The following is a 20,898-nucleotide window of genomic DNA, read 5'->3' as shown; positions in this document are numbered from 1 at the left end:
CGTTCTTGTCATTTAAACTGTGAATAGAGGAAGAGAGATTTGAAGGGGAGACAGGTGAGAGGCAGGGAAAAAGTGATAAAATTGGTAGGTTGCCAGTCCTATAGGGTGAAACGATTGTTGGAATCAAGGGATTGCCACGAAATATTAATTCATATTAGAGTTCATATCAATTTTAAGATTTTTTCTTTGTTCCCATTGTGGTTTCCTCTTCATCCTGTTTTGTCTGTAAACCTGTCGCTCTTCAGAAATTAGCTATGATTTAATCACTATTGTCCTCTCTATGTAAAATAATATTTTCATAATCAAATAATATATACTCATTGAAATTTTAAAAATATAGAAAAGGAAAATGAAAATCAGTCTCCAGAGTCTTACCACTTAAACACATGTACTGGTAGTATTTTTGAGTATGTCAGTCTTTGAGTGTCCTAGTCTTGTTTCTCTTCATGATTTTTCATAATTTTGTACCATGTTTAAGTTTTTTCATTTCAACATAGTCTTATAAGCATACTTCATGCTGTTACATACCTCCATCAAGATTATCTTTAATGACTGCATAATTTTCTAATGACAGGATGTTTCATAATCCGTTCAGTTTTATCTACATTACAGGATATTTATATTAATTTACTTTGGCATTAAAATTGTGTGGTGATCTTATAATTCTAAGAGAAAGAAAAGAGGAATATATAAACCCCAACAAAGCATGCTGAGGGAGAGAGTATTTGTCCTTAACTCCTAAAGCAGAACTGGCCTTAGAAGTGATCCCTGGGCTATACTAGGAAGTGCCACGCCACTCACAGGGAGGAGAGAGTCCTACATTTCTCCTTTATCACCCTGAAATCCCATGTCTCTCACAATGTCCCAATAAATGTTTTTGCCCCAGAAGAGTTGCCTTGTAGGGACAGGCATCTTGAGCTGCCTATATTTTATGATGTCCAGTAATATGTTTGTCTAAAACAAAATAAAGTGAAACAAATATATTCTCATCACCTTTAATTATGACTCAGTGACTCTCAATGTTTGTTGTGCGTCAGAATCTCCTGGGACATTTTTATTGATACCTGGGTTCCACCTCAGGCTCTTCGGATATGTTCTAGACATCAGTTTTTAAAGTTCCATGACTGATGATGCAGAAGAACAGTTGAGAACCACTACCCTATATTAAACTAGCTAGGGCAACCAGTCAGGGGGCTGGAAGCAAGACCAGCACAAAACTCCAGAGCAGCAGTCCAGGAGGACCCCGACCTGGCACCAGGTGGTGCTGTGGGCACAACACGGAGCCTCCTTCCCGTTTCCCCAGCTGAGCACAAGGAACCCTCCAGCTCCCACAGAGCAGTGAGGGTCTCAGTAGAGGGAAACACAAACTTCTACCTTGAGTATTCCACCTGCTTTGAATGAAAGGGGAGATGGAGAGGAAGGGAAAGGAAGAGTTCCTTCTGGAAAGGTTCGAAGTTCTTTTGGGCGAAGTGAGAGCGTTCAATTTTTCAGGCTGATTTAATGAAGTAAAAAGGACAGTGATGGCCAATTCTATTCATCTCATTCTGGATATTTTCCTTTGTATTTAATTTGATATTTCTATTATAATTTAACACATGAAAATAGAACAAAACATAATTTAAACATTAAAATTAGTCATTCCTGTATGACTCAGTTATAGATATGTTTGCTTTTTTCCTCATGATGGTTTTAAATATTTTTAAAAATTTTAATAATAGAAGGAATTTATATTGACTATTTCACATCCTCCAGGTGGAACCATGTATTTATACCCTAATATGTGTAATTACAGTGGCAACCATCCTGGTTTCGCTGGGCTGAGAGGTTTTAGTTTTAAAACAGGACAGTCCTGGGCAAACCCAGTTAGACAGTTGGTCTCCCTACTTATAACCCATATGTTCGTTTGGGCACCTGTGTTTTCCTGTTATTCATGCCTTTAAGTAGGACTTAACACCTCTTATTAGTGATTCCCTATAAGCTTATTTTATATCGGTAAGTAATATGGCTATTTCTGAAGAGTGTATGGGAGGGAATTCCCTGGGGGTCCAGTGGTTAGGACTCCGCACTTTCACTGCCTGGGGGGTAGCAGGGGAAGTTCAATCCCTAGTCGGGGACCTAACATCCTGCAAGCCTTGAGGCGCAGCCAAAAGAAAAAAAGTGTATGGGAGAACTAGAAGTAGGGTTGACAATGCATAGCCCTCAGTGTTTCACTGAAAATATTCTGATTAGTTGCATCTTCTCATTTCCCTTCTTCCTTTTAGGCTGCAGTCACTTGCAGTCCCAAACCCCCAGCCCTGTGAGTTGGTTTCCTTTCTCACACAGAAAAATTTTGGTCTCTCTTAGGTTCTTTCTTTAGACTTCTTTCATACTCCATGATTACTTGATGCTATCTTCAACTAAGTGAAAGTTTGAAGATTTAATTGTCTCTCAGAAAGGAAACGATCTAGTTTCCAGTATTCGGAGAAGAATGAAGCATTACTAATAACAAACATATTTCTTGTTCCACTAAATAGTATATGTATATATACATATGACTATATGTATATATGACTGTATCTATCTACTTTATCTATCTGCTTTATCTATCTATCTAACCATCCATCTACCTACCAATCTGACTATATATAGTCACGTATGTACTCATATTAGTTTTTTTCAAGTTTGTGTTTTAATAAACAGTTCATACTTTGCACACAATTCTCAGTTTATAGAATTGATGAATAAAAACACTGTGATTCCCTGAAACATTAAAAATTAGACATGATAAATTGTTGAGAATTTAAGGGAAACTCCTGCTTTACATACTAGATGATGTGGCATAATGAGGGCTCCTTTCTTTAATTTTATCAATTCTACCAAACTTCATCCACGTGCTTCTTCTCACAGCAGTTATTAGTGCATGAACATGGTTATCATTTAAGAGCAACTGAGCATTCATTCATATTGACTCTCTGTGAAGAAGGTAGACTTAGATATGTAAATGATTTACACCAGCATTCTAAGGTCAAACCCAAGGGGTACACAAAATGTTTGTCAGAGGGTGTTTTTCTCCTGGCAAAGACTATGGGGAATCTTATAATTAATCCAGTAGCAGTGGGGTAAGTGTTGGCTGAAAAATATTAGATTTTGTTGCAAAGGGACTGATACAATCTAGTTAGAAAAAAATACAGTAATTTTCGATTACCCTCCTTAGAGAGGAAAAAGAGCATTAGCAGGTTGAATAATCAATCATGTTAAAATAGCAATTAAACTTCCACAGAACTTTTTCTGCTTCCTCTTTTCCGATATTCCTTAAGTATCTTTGTCAGTAGCCACTCATTACTCATGCTAAAACCAACAGGACTGGCACAGATGTGAAAAAATAAAACAAACAAGAACTCTCATTTTCAGCAGTGATTGGTGTTAATTGGGGATTTGTGGTATTTAATTTAATCTTTACAACAACTTTTTGTTTAAAAAAACAGCTTTATTGATATCATAATTCACATACCATTAAAACAACTATTTAAAATAAATATTTTTATACTCTATTGTTGAGAAAGTGATGCTCAGATCAGTGAATTCATTTGTAAGCTTTGCTAGGAACACATAGCTGTCTAATTTCGAGGCCTGCATTCTTTCTACTGCACCCCAGCTCCTCTGTTGTCACAAACCCACCACTCTTTTTGGCAGGAGTAATACAGATACCTGTTAAAATATTCTATGAAGAATGATGCATAGGAGATAGGGTCCCAAGACACAACTGGTCAGCAATCATTTTTTCCCTTAGGGAGTGAGGTCGGAGTCTCAAGCCATCTGAGTGATAGGAGAAGCTTCTGGAATGGGCCCAGTTGGAGAAATTATTTCTGTATGCACAGGAATAATAGGAAGGAGGGCCAAGAGGAAGAGAAAGGGAATCACCTGGTCCTGCCACTTTTTATACAGTACTTCATTTGACTGTTAAAGCAGCACTATGAAGAATGCGGGCTCATTAAGAGCAATGACAACAACAACAGCAACAATAATAATAGTTATTATTATTATTAATTTTTTACAGATGATAAGCGGAATCACAGAATGTTTAGTAACCTTCCCAAGTTTATACCCAGGGGTCCGAAACAAGAGAATTCTAACTCCAAAGCCTAATTTCTTTGTACTTTGCCAAAATGCATTTACACATAAGAAAAAACAAACAAGCGAGCACTGCTGATAGTGGAAAACCAGTGAGATCTCATGATGTCAAGTATTCTATAAAGTGGTGGAGTTTTGCAGGGTATAAATCTTATAAGAAAACAAGTACAGAATTAGTCTCAGGGCCCTGGAAAGGGCCATCCAAGTCAGAGACCTACAGGTTCAGCTTCCTTAGTCACATTGTAAATCTGACTCTGGCTCCACCCCTGCTGAATCAGTACTTGACCTCTGTACCTTTTGAAAAATACAAGCCAAGAGACTTCTCTTGCATTTAACAACGCAAAAAAAAAATGGCTTAAGGTCACTATTATACAGCCAAAGTCATATCCAGCAACTCGTGCAATAATTAAACTTGTTCAGTTACCTACCAGCTCTCTGCAAGTGTCACCCTAATTTATTCACTTACTTGTATTGTTTTTTAACTTTTTTACCGAAGAATGATGTACACTTACTTGCTGTTTAAGTGCATTGTGTTGTTTGAGTATTTGTAAGCATTCTCAAATTCTTTGTAAACCAAGGAGTGTGTGTGTGTGTATGTGTGTGTGTGTGTGTGTGTGCACATTAAAAAAAGTTTTGTAGCTAATTCATCTTCCAAGGTTTGCTAGGAACATATATTGCTTAAAGTTAAACTTGAGAGACATATCACTAGGAATATACCGTGGCAACAGCAGGCATTTGATAACACCTTCATTAAACGTTTTCCACAGTGAAAGTACTAACCTTGCTCTATGGCTTCTAGAAGGTTAGTACCTATATGCTTCTATGTGGAAGCATTAATACCACTGTGATCTCAGGAAAATTTCAGCCCATGTCCTAACTGCAACATGCAGAGGTAAAGTGATCTTCTGTTCAGGTCTACGATTTAGCTACTCCTCTTAATTTCCCAAGAAAGAGTGACTCCCATCTTTAGCTTAGCTGATCGTTTGGATCAAGAGAACGTGATTCTCTGGATCCTCATCAAAAGCTAGAACATATAAATCCACGTGGGTTGAAATGTGGAAACAGAAGCTCAGTTGAGAGAGACTAAGTAGGGTGGGCTTTACTGGCCCTGATGATCTATGCTGTCCTTTTGTAACCTAACGTGTTTTCTTCTATTAGGATAGGGAAACAGCTGCTTAGCTGGACCCACTGCTCTCTATCCAATTTGATAGAATTGCCCCTGAGTGAGATGCCATCAGCACATATTAAGAAAGAGTTCTGTGACAGAGACTCACTGTTGAACATATGATAAAGGGTGGGGTAAGGATGTCCTTCCCAGCAGTTGAAAGCTCCTCATCACTCCGGGTGATGTTGGTGCTTCTTTTAAGTGGTTTGTTTGTATCATATGCTCACTGTGTAGCTTGTAACTAGTAATGTTTTCCTTATTGTGGTCTCTGAGAAAGTGGAGGGCCAAATTTTTGGTCTATTGCTCGTAATATACTGGAACTTACAGCATGATATTTGTAAAATCATTTATTTTTATTTTCCTACCAACTTTCTGCAAGTATCACCCTAATTTATTTACGTATTTGTTTTGTTTTACTTTTTACTGAAGAATAACATACACTTACTTGTTGGTTAAATGCATAGTTTGAGTATTTGTAAGCATTTTCAAATTCTTTTTTAAACCAAAGAAGAGTTTATGTGTGTGTGTGTTTGTATGCATCCACACACAAAAGAAATCCATCTTTAAAATGAACATACTGAAGGGACTTCAAATTAATAAAACAAATGTCTTGATCATCAGTTATATATGCTTAGGTCAATATGAAAAGATTGATGATTTACAATGAATATTTATCAGAAGTCTATAATATTCTCTTAAACACTTCTATCTCCATGGAATAGCCTCTGAACTTTTGAAAGATTTCTTACCATTTTTTGAATGTTGATTACATAGTTCTGCTCTCTGAGGTGAAAGGCAAGATGTTGCAAGAATGAGGTAAGGTCAGGATGAGTAGAACCAACCTTGCCAAGGACTTGATTTTCTCTTGCCTTGGCCAAATGTCCTATCTAAAAAGTCCTTGTTTGGAGGAGGTATGGTGCGTGAGGCTGGGGACCACTTTATTTCACTCTCATTGAGTTAAACTTTTTATCATTTTTGCTTCAAAGTCTTAAAATCTAAGCCATTGTTACTTTTGACATTATATACCATCAGAATTTTAAAAGATTTCATTTGTTGTTCTTACAGAATTCATGGAAATGGCTAGAACTATTCTCATACCCTGTTTCTTATGGAGTTCAAATCAGGAGATGAGAGTTTGATTCTTGCACCTGCCAGTGATGAACCTACTACCTTGGGCAACTCATTTAACCTCTCCGCAGCTCAGTTTTACCATCTGCAAGATGAGCATTCTTCTTCTAAAACAATGCTTTCCTCTTTTCTTCATGGTCACTTGTAATTGCAGTCACTTCCCTTAGGTCTGAAGGCTAAGGGGTGCCAACTCCACACGCCAAGACTGCTACATAATTTGCAGTGCCCAGTGCAAAATGAAAATATGTTACCCCTTGTAAAAACGTAGTAAGTATTTCAAGATGGCAACAGCAGAGCATTAGACCAAGCCTGAGGCCCTGCTGAGAATGGGGCACTGTGTGACTACATGGGTCATACACTCTTCTTGTGGGCCCTCCTGAGAACTTGGTGACGATCTCTTGAGGTCAAGATTGTGGCTTGATGCTACTCTCTAGCAACAAGGCTGGGCATAGTCTCAAATCTCACTTTCTTTGGAAGGGAAGGTCTGACCCATGGTTAGGAAGCATAGTGTAGGGTTCAAAAGCTTGTTCTCTAGAATTGTTTATCCCTAAGTTCAAATAATGGCTCTGCTGCTTAGTACCTATATAATCTTGGGCAAATAAACTCCCTAAGCCTGATTTCCTTCCCTTTAGAGCCAACTTTCTAGCGTTGTTGCAAGTTATAAATGAGAAATACATGCATGGCACTAGGAATGTAGCAATAGCTCTTATGATGGATATGTTTTATTATTTTTCAGGCCTGAAATATTCCTTTTGTGTATTTCTTTAGAGTTCTTTACACTTTCCCTTCCAGACTAAGGTTTCTGGGGAGGTTTCCTGGCTACATCATTAAGCTGAACATAAAACAATTTCCAGTCTGCTGTTTCTCTGTTTCTGATTTGTGCTTGCTAATATGATGTTATCCTGCACAATTATTGTAATTTTCCCAAACTTCAGCTCTGCCAGTGATGGAAGGGTGATAGGATAAAAAGGACATGATGGAAATCTTGACATGGTGATATTAACAAGATGATGTATTGATAGAATGTTTTGAATCACTACAATTGGGGGCATCATAGAGATTATTACTAATACTAATTACTAATACTGCTTAATGCACCAGGGTCCCTGCTGCCCTCCCTAGAGAATATTATAAAGCCATTTTTTCTTAGGAAAAGTGACCACTGATATTTTCCCTGTCAGGTGTTTTATTTTTTTATTTTTAAAAACTTTTTTAACATCTTTATTAGAGTATAATTGCTTTACAATGGTTTGTTAGTTTCTGCTTTATAACAAAGTGAATCAGCTATACATATACATATATCCCCATATCTCCTCCCTCTTGCATCTCCCTCCCACCCTCCCTATCCCACCCCTCTAGTTGGTCACAAAGCACCGAGCTGATCTCCCTGTGCTATGCGGCTGCTTCCCACTAGCTATCTATTTTACATTTGGTAGTGTATATATGTCCATGCCACTCTCTCACTTCGTCCCAGCTTACCCTTTCCCCTCCTGTCAGGTCTTTTAAATCTTTGATCATAATGACCAGAAGTAACACTCAAATGATTTAGTGACTAGTCGTAAGGGTATATACACTACCAATCAGTGAGTGCCAATGTCCCATCAGAAGGTACCCGGGGGCTAACATCCAATGAGGCCATACATGCCATGAAAATGTCCAGTAAAATCACAGTAGGTGAGCATCATCTGTTGATTATAGTTCCTTTGTGTTCCACCCAGGCCTTTTATACCAGTTGCATTTTCTAGGGAAGGCAAAGTTATTTAGGTAACTTTGGCCTTTTGGAGGTGAAGTCCACCAGTCCAATAATTGCTCATCTAACATTTTAGCATTTGCTGTCACCTGTAAGAGTTATAGCCTATATGAAGCATTTTTATTTTTTTAATTTTAAAAATTTATTTATTTATTTATTTTTGGCTGCTTTGGGTCTTCGTTGCTGCGCGTGGGCTTTCTCTAGTTGCGGCGAGTGGGGTCTAATCTTCGTTGTGGTATGCGGGCTTCTCATTGTGGTGGCTTCTCTTGTTGCAGAGCACAGGCTCTAGGCGCACGGGCTTCAGTAGTTGTGGCACACAGGCTCAGTAGTTGTGGCTCGCGGGCTCCAGAGCACAGCTCAGTAGTGGTGGCTCATGGGCTTAGTTGCTCCGCGGCATGTGGGATCTTCCCGAACCAGGGCTCGAATCCGTGTCCCCTGCATTGGCAGGTGGATTCCTAACCACTGCACAACCAGGGAAGTTCTGGAAGCATTTTTAATATCACATAGGTCAAGAATTAAATGCAGTACAGATCATAGAAACATAACGGAGATCTGAGGTATTCAAGGACTAGTTGGAAAATACTTTGAACCTACTGGGTGGCTAAAAATAGCAATCTTCACTGTATAATGACTACCATAATGACTTCAAATGAACACATTTTAAAGGGATAATTCTTTAAAATGGTATTGCTTGCCTGGTTACTCTTGCAAGCACCACCCCCCTTCAGAAAGAATCTGGGATCTTTTGCTAAGTTATACAGTTGGTAAATATTCCCAGTCACTTAAGGCCTAGTTTAAACAGTAAAATAAATGAAGATCAAAACTTTATTCATTGGTTCTTTAAGAAAAAAAATAGTGGATCATGTAGAATCAGAATAGTTGTGTTCTAAAAGGCAAGAACATGTCCCCAGTTAAGTGGGTCGTAAACTGCTCTTTTCCTGCTTAGTCATTCTAACAAAGACTGACTCATGCTTCTTTAGATGAGGTTTAAAAAATTCCCATTTCAGACAGCAATTGCAATTGAGTATAAAGTTTAATTGGAAGAAAACACAAGGAAAAGATAAATGTGCCTAGTGCTATTTGCACCTGTGTAAACATGCACTGCCCTCTGTATTTCAGAATCACGGTCCTTCCAGTCAAGGGATTTTCTCTTATACCACCTTTCCCTGTATTCACAGAAGAAAAAAATTCCAGATTTAGGACAAAGTCCAGTGAGGGGTGTGTGTGTGTGTGTGTGTGTGTGTGTGTACACAAAAAGATTGGGAGAAGAAAGATTCATTGGGGGATAGTGGGAACAGCCAGAGAATAGGGAGAAATCTATTTGGGAAAGAAATGAGCATGGTGGTTTTTAGAATGTGATTCTCAAAATGTACCCCTCAGAACCACTGCATCACATCACTTTGCCACTTTCTCAGAAATGAAGATTCTCAGGTGCAACCCCAGACCTTCTAGATATGAAACACTGGGGTGGCTCCAGCAAACTGTTTTGTTTGGTGTTTGTTCAAATCCTCCAGGTCATTCTGGTGGGGTTGAATTTTAGAACTACTGGCTTAAATGGCAGTGAAGATCTGCTTGGGTGACTGGAGAAGAGGACTACTCCATAAAGAATTCCAGCTAACAACTGCCTTGTCCCTTTCTTTCTGAAATGTTATAATCCTCCAGGAGCATAACTTCATAAGGCATCATTCCTGGTTCTTATGTGGTTGAGACATTCTCACTGTATTCCACTGGGTAATAACTATTTTTTACATTAAGGGTTATTTGCCTCAAAAGAGTCCTGGGTATAAATTGTTCCTTTCTGCTCTTTTCTCCACAAGAAATTAAAGAGTTTAGGTAGACTTCTGTCTAAATTGGTTTTCCATTTAAAGTGTACTTTATCTTTTTGAAAAATACTTTTTTATTTAAATATTTTTTCTCATTTTAATTTAATCTGCTTAATTTTACAGAAGGATATGAACTTAGTTTTCCTATTGCAAAGTTTTGGCTACCTACTGTGTGCTAAAGACTTTAGTTTTGGACATTACATATGGTAAAATCAACCACATAATTTTGAGGATCTGCCAGGAAACTTGAGGTTCAGTGTAAAATGCATAGTGCAAAGTTCTACTTTTCATCCGAACTTTCCATGTAGTTTCGCCTATCAGAGAAAAAAATTGCTCTTGCAGTATTTGATTTTTTTTAATGAGATTTGCATTTGTTTATCCACCATGTTTGGAAAACACTACCTCTTTTTCCTTTCCTTTCTTTCCCTTTCTTTTTCTTTTCCTTCCTCCCTTCTCCTCCCCTCTCCTCTTCAATTTGTTCTTTCTTTTTTTTATACCAGAAAAGGCTTTTGATTTCTCTAAAAAAATAAACTTTTTTGAAATAAGATGTCAAGAACTTGAAAGAAATGTATGGCAAAAAAGACAAGTCAAAGGTGAAGGAGGTGTGATTAACAGATGAAGGATGACAAGAAATAAGGTTTAGCATGACTGGAAACTGGAAATGGAAGGCGGGATAGTCTCAGAATGTACTGTTGGGAACCTTGAGTCTGAGAAGGGGTATATGGCAACCTGAGTTATGGGCTATATGGTATAGCTGTAATGTGCATGAGTAATTATGGCTGGTCAGTCACTCACCAGCTATTTGACCTTGTAGGTTACTTACGTCATATTGTTGAGATTCATTTTTGTACTCTATGAAATCTGATTTAACATACCCATTTTTCAGTGTTGTCATAGGGCTCGAAGAAAACATATATGTAAAGAAGGCTGAAGCTCAGCAATGCCATATCTACAGTTAGTATATATGGATACTTTTACTGGTAATTCATCTGTTTTCATAGTTGCATGGTACTCCAGTGTATTAAAACACCACAATTTATCCATTCATATGGCAAAGGATATTTTGATTGATTCCCATTTTTAAAAAATATGTAATGAACATTCTTGTATATATCTTCTGATGCACATATGGAAGGTTTTACTAGAACAAATAACTGGAATTGAAATTGCTGGGTACTGGGCTGTAAGCACCTTTCCTAGATAATACCAGATTGATTTCTAAGTGGTTGTACTTACTGACACTTCCACTAGGAGTGTATAAAAGTTCCCTTTGCTCCTCATCTTTGCCAATAATTAGTGTTGCCAGATTTTAAAACTTTTGCAAATTTGATGGTTGGTAATTGTATCTCATGTGGTATCATTTAGCATTTCCCTGATTACTGATAAATTGAGCATATTTTAATATACTTAGGGATCATTTGTGTTTACTTTTTATAAGAAATGCTTATTCAGATCTCTTCAAATTTTTCTGTAATGTTGTTTTTATTTTGCCTATTAATTTGTAGGAGTCTTCGATATATTTTAGGATCCAATCCTTTTTTCTTCTTCAGTCATATGTAGCGCAAGTATCTTCTCCCAGTTTTTGGCTTGTGTTTTTACTTTTTGTAAACAATGTCCTTTGATATGTAGGATTTCTCTTTTTTTTTTATGGTTTGCATTTTGTGTTTGTGCTTTGCTTAAGAAATTCTCTATTTCCGGAAAGCATAAAGATAATTCCTTAGACTCTCTTTTTAAGTTTTGAAGTTTTGTTTTTCAGTCTTTAAATCTCTTAGAACAGATTTCTGTGTATGATCAATGTAAGTTTTTTCAGCATGGACAACCAATTGTACCATCACTGTTTATTGAATAATCTATTTCCACACTGCTCTGCCTGGCTACCTCTGCCATATATTCAGTTTTCATGTGAGGGTGGGTCTATTTCTAGGGGTATTGTGTGTCCTTAGTCTATTTCTGTTCCAAATCCACATTGTCTTACTTAGCACAAATTATAATAAATACTGATACCTGGCGGCACACATAACTTCTATCGTGTTCTTCTTCTGGTTTGTCTTGAATAGCCCTTTGCTTTTCTACATAATTTTTAAAAAGCCTAAGTTACAAAAACACATATACATAATATGTGATTTTTCTTGAACTGCATTAAATGTACAGGAGGATTTGGGGAGAATTTCCAGTTTTGTGATTTTTGGACTTCCAATCACCAAACAAGGAATGCCTATTTATTGAAGTTTCAACTTACTATTCTTTTTGTTATCCTTGGGATTTTCATTATTACTTTTTTTTATAGGATCACTAATGTATTTCTAGGTTTGCTTGTTGGTATTAATCCAGGATCTGAGGGTTTTTCAATGGAGTAATAATACCTATTTCAGGATATCTAGTCCAGCATCCTATCAGAAGTAGAGGACCTATGCAGAGTGTTTTTATATGCAGTTTTCTATTTAAATATGTGGATTACTTTGAGTTTGGTTTCTATGCCAACCTGTTTATGTATTCTTACAAGAAATATATATATATATATATATACATATATGTACACATATATATTATATTTACTTTGTAAGTGGAATAATGTTAACCAGTGAAAAAACCCATTTTTGGTCAGGAGGAATTTCACGAAGTACGTCTGAAGGAAATTTGTTTGACGTGGAAGCCCAAAAATCCTCAAAAAATTGCAATATTACAGGTACAAGAATTTATAATTATTGTAATTTTTTCCACCACCACTAATTATTGGAGAACTACCTCTGAAAAGTGCTACAGAAGATTAAAAGAATGGTAAAATCTAAACTTTATCATGGAAATACTTAAATTATCATTAAAAAGATGAGGAAAATAAAATAGTCAAACAACATATAATAAATATTATGAGGAGACAAAAACTATTAAATGAGTGGTATATTGCAGTAAATATAATGAATTTTGGGGTTAAAGAGATCTCTGTATGTTGGAGTGGGCTAATAAATACAGTATAAAAGAATTGAATAGATTCTCAGAGAAAAAGTAAGTTTTAAGAGAGTTCGATAGAACTGGGTTTGAAGAAAAGTAAAAATAAAAGAAATGCAACATTTATTTTTCAAAACGCGTCTTCTGATTTTTAATATATGACATTTAAAGCTCATTTCAATCAATGTATAGTTCTATATATACTAAACAAAAAAGTCTGAAAGCTTACTTGAACTCATTTTTCTATTTTAGCTATCATTTTCTCTAAAGCAGCACCAGCTTTACAAAGTCCACAGAATCATTATCAATTTTTATTGCAAAATGACCAAGTATAAGTTGCTCTAAACATAAAAAAATTCAAGATTTTTGAGATATATAGAAATTCACTATAGTTGATATATAAGTATTTTAATGTGTTGCTGATCCTTAAAATACCCACTTTCCAAAGTAACGTGTTTCCATTTTGCAGTGGTAATAAGCCTGTTCTTTGCCATTTTAAACTTGAAAAAGCTCAGTGAATTCCTTCAAGTAGTAAATCTAATGGTGGTCTATTTTTTCAATGTTTATTTTCATGAAATGTTCATTTTTCATGAAAAAATTCAATGTTATTAAAATTTATCAATACGAAGTTATCAGAAAATAGTCTAAGAAATGCATGATTGTCTAGTTCAGCATATTATTTTTTAACAAATTATTTTAGCCGTTCACAGACGTATTTGATATTTTTTACATATTGACTATTATCAGAAAAGAAAAACATTAAATGAATAATTTAGATGTAATGAGACCAACCATTCAATGTTTAGAAAAATCTGGATAATTGACCAATTATTCTGTTTGTTCGGAGGTATTCTTTCATGAAAATGAAATATAAAACAAGGCATAAATGTATGTAGTCTGGATCATTTTCAAGAAGATGTGTTAAATGATTATTATCTAAATTGCTAAACATTTATTTGTTTATAAATCATAATGTCTTAAGATGAAGTAACATTACATATGCTCAAATAATCTGGTAAAACAATTTCTCTTTCCTCACAACATGAAAATTTGACCAAATTTAACATTAATTTTATAGTATTTATTAGACTGGAGATCAAAAAGCAAATAAAAACTCTTGCATTTTTAAGCTATAATAAAAATTAATCTTGGTTATATCTCAGAATGCCACTTCATCTTTGTTTTTCTTTGTTTTTGTTTAAATAACAACCAGACCCAGGTTTGCCTCTCAGTTGGCCCGATGATTTCACACTTCATGGCAATTGTGCTTCCAATGCTACGAATCCATTCTGGAATGAACTGTCTGCATCTAACCCATTTTTGGATGACATAATTCAGCTAAGAAATAACCAGAAGAGAGATAATATTTCCATCTTGAAGGAAGATCCTTTTCTTTTTTTTAGAGAAATAGAAACTGGAAATTCTTTTGGTTCCTCCGGTGATGAACTTGACGTGCATCAGTTGCTTAGGCAGTCTTCCTCAAGGAAATCTGAAAGATCTAAAAGTGTTTCAGAACTTTTGGACATTTTAGATGACACAGCACATGCCCATCAGAATATACATAACTCTGACCAGATCTTAGAACAAGACTTAGAATGGCTTCAAAATGATCGAGAGGCTTATAAAATGGCTTGGTTAAGTCAACGGCACCTGGCCCGCTCCTGCCTAGATTTGAATACAATTAATCAGAGTCCTGGATGGGCCCAAACACAAGTTGCAGAGACTACAATAGTTTGCAAATTAAACTACCAGGGAGGGTCAGTACAATTACCTGAACCAGTTATCACTGTTCATGTGCCCCAAGGCCATGTAGCTGTGGGAGAATACCAAGAGGTATCTCTAAGGGCTTTTCTAGATCCTCCACAGATGCTTAACCATGATCTTTCATGCACTGTAAGCCCACTGTTGGAAATCATGTTAGGTAACCTTAACACCATGGAAGCCATTTTGCTAGAGTCGAAAACTGGAGCTGAAGTGAAAGAGGATCCTTTCAGCCAAGTCATGACAGAAGTGGTGTGTTTTCACGGCCTGGGTAAAGAAGGCCCTTTCAAAGTATTAAACAATTGCTACATTTATAAAGACACCATCCAAGTCAAGCTAGTAGAATTGAGTCAGGCGATGTTATCTAGTGGTTGCTGCACAAACTAAAGGTACTCAGTCACCAGCTGCCACCATTTGGAATTATATCCACAAAACCACCTCAGTTGGAATTTATGGGCCCAAATATATCCATCCCAGTTTCGCTGTTATTTTCACAGTTTGTGGACATAGTTATATGACAGGAAGGCTTATAATCTCTGATATTAAGAAGGGTGGGAAACACAACACATCTCCAGTTGTGTTTCAGCTCTGGAGGAAGCATTCCTTCTTACTTGAAAAGCCACAAGATTTAAGTATTTCTGTCTTTTCATGTGATCCTAATTTTGAAGTAAAGGTAGAAGGAAAAGGGAAAGGAATTAAACAAAAGCAGTTGCAATCAGGTCAAGTAGTTCATCAACAATTTTTATTCTCTTTAGTTGACTCCAGAGAAATGCACTTGTTAGTTTTCCGTGTTCAGGTGGAGCCTCCCAATGGTAGACCAGTTACACAGTTCTTTATTACTTCACCTGATCCAGCCCCAAACCTAAAAAGCCTCTCAAATCTGCCAGGTGATTTGCAGAAGGAGAAGGAAATCAAGTCTGCTCCTTTATTACCAACAGTGCATGTTAAATATCCTACATTTCAAAACAAAAATTTGAACTTTGCCAACTATGGGGTAACCCTGAAGACAGTGCTAAGACAAAGCAAGATTGACTACTTACTTGAATATTTCAAAGGGGACACAATAGCTCTTCTTGGAGAAGGTAAAGTAAAAGCCATTGGACAGTCCAAAGTGAAAGAATGGTATGTGGGAGTCCTGAGAGGTAAGATTGGACTTTTACATTGCAAAAATGTCAAGGTGATTGCAAAGGAACAAGTAATGTCTATGTCAGAGAATGTCTTCACAACCAGGAATCTTCTTAAACAAATTACCCTGCCTCTTAAAAAACTGACTTACATCTACTCAGTTGTATTGACCTTGGTGTCAGAAAAAGTTTATGATTGGAAAGTTTTAGCTGATGTCCTAGGTTACTCACATCTGGCACTGGAAGATTTTGATCGAATACAAGCAGACAAAGAATCAGAAAAAGTTTCTTATGTTGTAAATAAGTTAAAGGAAGATTGTCATGCAGATAGAAATACCAGGAAATTTCTTTATGAACTTACTGTGGTGAGTATTGCTTGATCACAGTAATTTATTTACCATAGAGAACTTTATTGGCAATATTTATAAGTAAACATATGAGAGTAGTTAAAAAATTCTCAGCAGTCTCAAGTAAATTGAAGTCACTTTACAGCAAATATAGAGCTTTGCCTACAAGATCATATAACTGGTTTCTTAGATTTGACATTCAATTGTGATTTTCCCAGAAACTGGGCCCCCAAGGATCATCCTTTAATGGAAGATTAAAGATTCTGTTTGTGCTAGAGCATAACAGTTAAGAGATCCCTTCTTTTCGTTTTTCAAATATTTAGATAGCTCTTAAAATATCAGAGGAGCTCCAATTACATGAAAGTAAATAAGAGCAAACTGAAACAAAACTAGTTAACTTGGCCATTGGTATAGGTTCACTTTTTAGTGTTTTTTAGATATATCACTAATGTCTTTAACTTTAGAAATTTAATATTCATTCTCTGTATGCAATGCATCACAATCCAAAAATTATATTGCTAATTCCCTTCTTAGTCTTCATGTTTTAATAGGACTCTTAGGATTTTTTTTTTTTCAACATAGCATTCACCCCAGTATAAGGCTCAGCAGAGATCTATAAAAAAGATGAAGAACTATTTTGCCTTAAATGTAGAAATTCAATATTTTATAAAAGTAAAAAAAAGAAATCAAGAGCATTATTTCTAAAAATGGCTAAAATGTGACTGTATAAATAATAATAATGATATATACCACTTCTCTAGGGTTCTCTATGTGTTTGGCACTGTCCCCAACATTCTATACATGCTCTCTCATTTAACCATTTTAACCACTCTACGGGGTAAGTCTGGTTAGTATCTTCATCTTCAAATAGAGGAAACCGAGTCTTGGGTGGTTGGGCAACTTGCCCAAGTTCTGACAGTTGGTTAGTATCAGAGATGGGATTTGAAAGCTTTTTGGTTCCAAAGCCACACGTAAAACCACTATGTCTTCCTGAAACAAAGGTATTAACAATGCATGTATGTGTGTAAAAATATTTGTTTGAGTACGTATGTTGGTGCGTAGTAAATATCACTATAACTGTGCAAAGCTGGTGCTCTGTAAGAGATGTAGATCTTCACATAGATGAGGCAGGTTCATGTAGAGGAGCAAAGTTTTAACCAAAGTGCAAAAGGAGGAGAGAAATTTTTGGAGAGAAATTTATTCTGTGATGTTAACAATAATTTATATAATAAAGAACTATATATATAAAACAATCCCTCTCCTTCTGTTATTTTTATGTTTCTACAGTGATACTGTGAAGGGTGAATTTTTAAAGCCCAATATCTGATTGTTAAATAGGTGGTTTTATGATGGTGTGCTGCATTCTCACTTACCCCAGGCCATTTACAGTCATTGGCTGATCTACCTGGTTGAAGCTGCACATGCATTTTGCAATAGCTCATTACCTCTCATAGCTCATGTTCAGCATGGAGCCATGAAAGTCTGAATTGAAAATTGCTTTCTTGCTTCTCTTAGTGGCAAAAAAGGGTATATTGGCCAAACGATCTGAAAGTTTAAACCTGGTTACACCTGCTCTATGTTGGTGTATGATAATTGAGTAGCTTTGGTGACTAACTAGACAGTGCTGGTGGAGAGCTCATTCAAGGGAGTAGTTCCTAAAATTTTATACTGTGCCTCAGTGGAGGCTTCAGAATTTCTGAATGGAAAGAGCTAAGGCCTGGCTATCTGACCAGAAGACAATGAAGCATATTGTATAGCGGCTATCCCTTGAAACTTTATTTGCATAGTAAGTGTACTTACTTGGTAATTCATTTTTACTTATTGTTTTATAATGATAAAGCTTTTAAGTGCCATTAAATGATGAAGGACTACTGAACATTTTTATTTGAACAGAAAAGAGATAGATAAATCTAATCTCGTACTTTAAAAATATATTCAAGGAAAAAGAGAAACTCATAGACTTGTTTTAAAACATGCATGGTGACTGACAAAGCTCAGATGCTTAATTAAGGAAGAAAGAGTCTGAAGGTTTTCCACTGTGCATTGTTGAAACCTCAGTGTTTTATATTTGATACCTTGAGATTTAAATTTAGCAAAACTACACTGGGGGTGAAGGGAGAGAGTAAATTTTTTTTAAGTCATAAATATCAATAGCTTTGTTCAAGGTTGTTGGAGTGTTTCATTTTTATGCAATACATATGATTCTGGGAAGTTTTAAATCACATTTTGATTAAAAAAAATAGAATAATGTTTACCAGCAACTGTGTGCTCACTCTATAGAAATCCTGTAGCCCGTCCTCTGGTAAGGAAAGTAATTACTGTTCGTATAGTAAATAATCATCCCTGGGTTGATAAATTATTGACTGCTAAAACCTCAGGGTATCTTTGGAAGTGGCTAATTCAACTTCTTCCTTTTGTAATTAAGGATATTAAGAAATATATTAATTCAGTGGTTTACCCAAGCTCCTATAATTAGTTAATGAGTTAGTCCTAAATCTCCCCTAATTCTGGTCTAGTTGTGGTCTCTATACTTTGCTTATTGGATTTGCTTAAAAAGTAAATCAACTCTTTGAATTTTAGAAAATTCAAATATATGTGTGGTGAGAAAAAGGATGCCAGTTTCCAGAATATGTAATGACAAATTTAATTTATAGAAAAAAGCTCAAATTAGTTGCTTTTAATTATGACATGCAATTGTTGCTGCAGGCTCTGCTGAAGATTGATTGTCAGGGGTTAGTAGCACATCTCGTCCAAGAGGCTGCTATTCTGACTTCAGCTGTCAGGCTTGGAAAAGGCCGGAGGAAACTAGCTGAAGAGTTAGTACGACTCACAAAGCGACAAATGGAGACATATGAAATTCCTCACCAAGGAAAAGCTGGAGATGTTGCTGTAGAGGTAAGATTTCTATTTGTCTAAATAGTAAAAAACTGCAGACCAGGTAAATCAAATGCAATCAAGAGTGCCCTGCATACGTGGATTGATTGAGTGTCCTAGAGGATCCACTAGCTGAAGTCACTGCCCCTATAACCATTGATATTATCTGAAATATACACACATCACTCTTTAAAGGTATTAAGAACCTTTAAGATATACTGATGTTTCTCCTATTGGATTGCATATCTCCATGGCCTTTTATCAAATAAATTGACCAAATTAAATAGGCAGTTAGTATGTAGGGCTATAATAACTTGAGGCAGAGAACAGATAAACTTTGAAGGGAAGAGTTGGAGCCCAGTCATGACAAGGAAAAAGGGCATAATAATTAGTATTTATCAGCCTCAGGCACAGACTTAGTCATTAGTGGTAAATAATGTTTGGTGACAAAAAGCATTAAGAGAGTAGGTGGTGTGGGGTTCATTGGTAATGATAGCTAGAGATATCTACGAGCATTATCTCCTTTACAATTTTGCATACAATAACTATAGACATCAAATACAGAATGACAGCATGTAGAACAAAGTAAATATTTAAATTTTATTTATTTATTTATTTATGGCTGTGTTGGGTCTTCATTTCTGTGCAAGGGCTTTCTCTAGTTGCGGCAAGTGGGGTCCACTCTAAATCGCGGTGCGCGGGCCTCTCACTATCGTGGTCTCTCTTGTTGCGGAGCACAGGCTCCAGACGCGCAGGTTCAGCAATTGTGGCTCACGGGCCCAGTCGCTCCGCGGCACGTGGGATCTTCCCAGACCAGGGCTCGAACCCATGTCCCCTACATTGGCAGGCAGATTCTCAACCACTGCGCCACCAGGGAAGCCCTGAACAAAGTAAATATTTAAAATGCAAATTTTTTATTAATATTAAAACAAAAGTATACTATTAGGTGTAAGTTAGATAAATATTTTCTCTATTTAATACCATAAAGAAATGTGAGTCAGTTTTTATTGACTTAAATAAAAATATTCCAGTGATGAGCACGTATAAAATATTCTGTATCTTTCTCTCACATGAGTGTAAACATTTTCAAGATATTTCAGTTAAGGAAAGATTATCTCTCTAGTTAGATGATGACTTGATAGGAGGCAAAAGCTGTATTCTCTACTTCCTTTTTAAGCATAGAAGTGGGTATTAATTTCTTGAGAAAATTTTCTTACTTTGAAGTAACTATGTCAGCTGGGTGTGCAGGACAAGACAACCTTTTCCATGAAGGGTCAAGAGTCAAATCAAGTTTGACTTGATTTGAATTCTAGCAGCTACAGTGGAAGTCTCAGCAGGCTGGCTTCTGGTTTCCTGAAACCTGACTCTCTAAACAAGATTCTTTAGCCACGACTAGCCAAAGGCTGAAGCCATATTTCCTCTGCATAGATTACATTTATCTCTATATACTAAGAAGGGCGTTACAACCTAAACCTACAGATCAGTTTTTACTGAGTGAGCTAAAAATGAGAAATCTTTAAGAAATAAAAAAGGAACAGTACTGTGCGTGATATGCTACTCTGATATTTTAGTTAACTGACTAGAAAATTGTGTAATTGAGATACCACTACATACCTATTAGAGTGGCCAAAATCCAGAACACTGACCACACCAAATACTGTTGAGGATATGGAGTAACAGGAACCCTCACTCATCGCTGGTGGGAATATACAATCACTTTGGAGCACCTTGGCTGTTTCTGGCAAATGAAACATACTCTTGGTATATGATCCATCAGTCATGCTCCTTGGTATTTATCCAAAGGAATTAAAAACTTTTTGTCCACACAAAAACCTGCACATGAATGTTTATAGCAACTTTATTCGTAATT

The 20,898-nt window shown here is 36.3% G+C and overlaps 1 protein-coding gene across 1 annotated transcript in view; it reads left to right on the top strand.

Annotated features, from left to right (window-relative positions):
* The first annotated feature begins 12,547 nt into the window (after window positions 1-12,547).
* MACC1 (MET transcriptional regulator MACC1) overlaps window positions 12,548-20,898 on the top strand; it is a 29,126-nt gene continuing 20,775 nt past the window's right edge. Inside the window, 4 exon segments of the mRNA XM_036864401.1 lie at window positions 12,548-12,662; window positions 14,136-15,043; window positions 15,045-16,172; window positions 18,861-19,049. Coding sequence (XP_036720296.1) covers window positions 12,548-12,662; window positions 14,136-15,043; window positions 15,045-16,172; window positions 18,861-19,049 — 2,340 coding nt within the window.

The sequence above is a fragment of the Balaenoptera musculus genome, chromosome 9 (genome assembly GCF_009873245.2).
Source record: "Balaenoptera musculus isolate JJ_BM4_2016_0621 chromosome 9, mBalMus1.pri.v3, whole genome shotgun sequence".
Classification (NCBI taxonomy): Eukaryota; Metazoa; Chordata; class Mammalia; order Artiodactyla; family Balaenopteridae; genus Balaenoptera; species Balaenoptera musculus.
The sequence above is the reverse complement of the archived record's forward strand: the minus strand, read 5'-3'. Positions and strand labels throughout refer to the sequence as shown.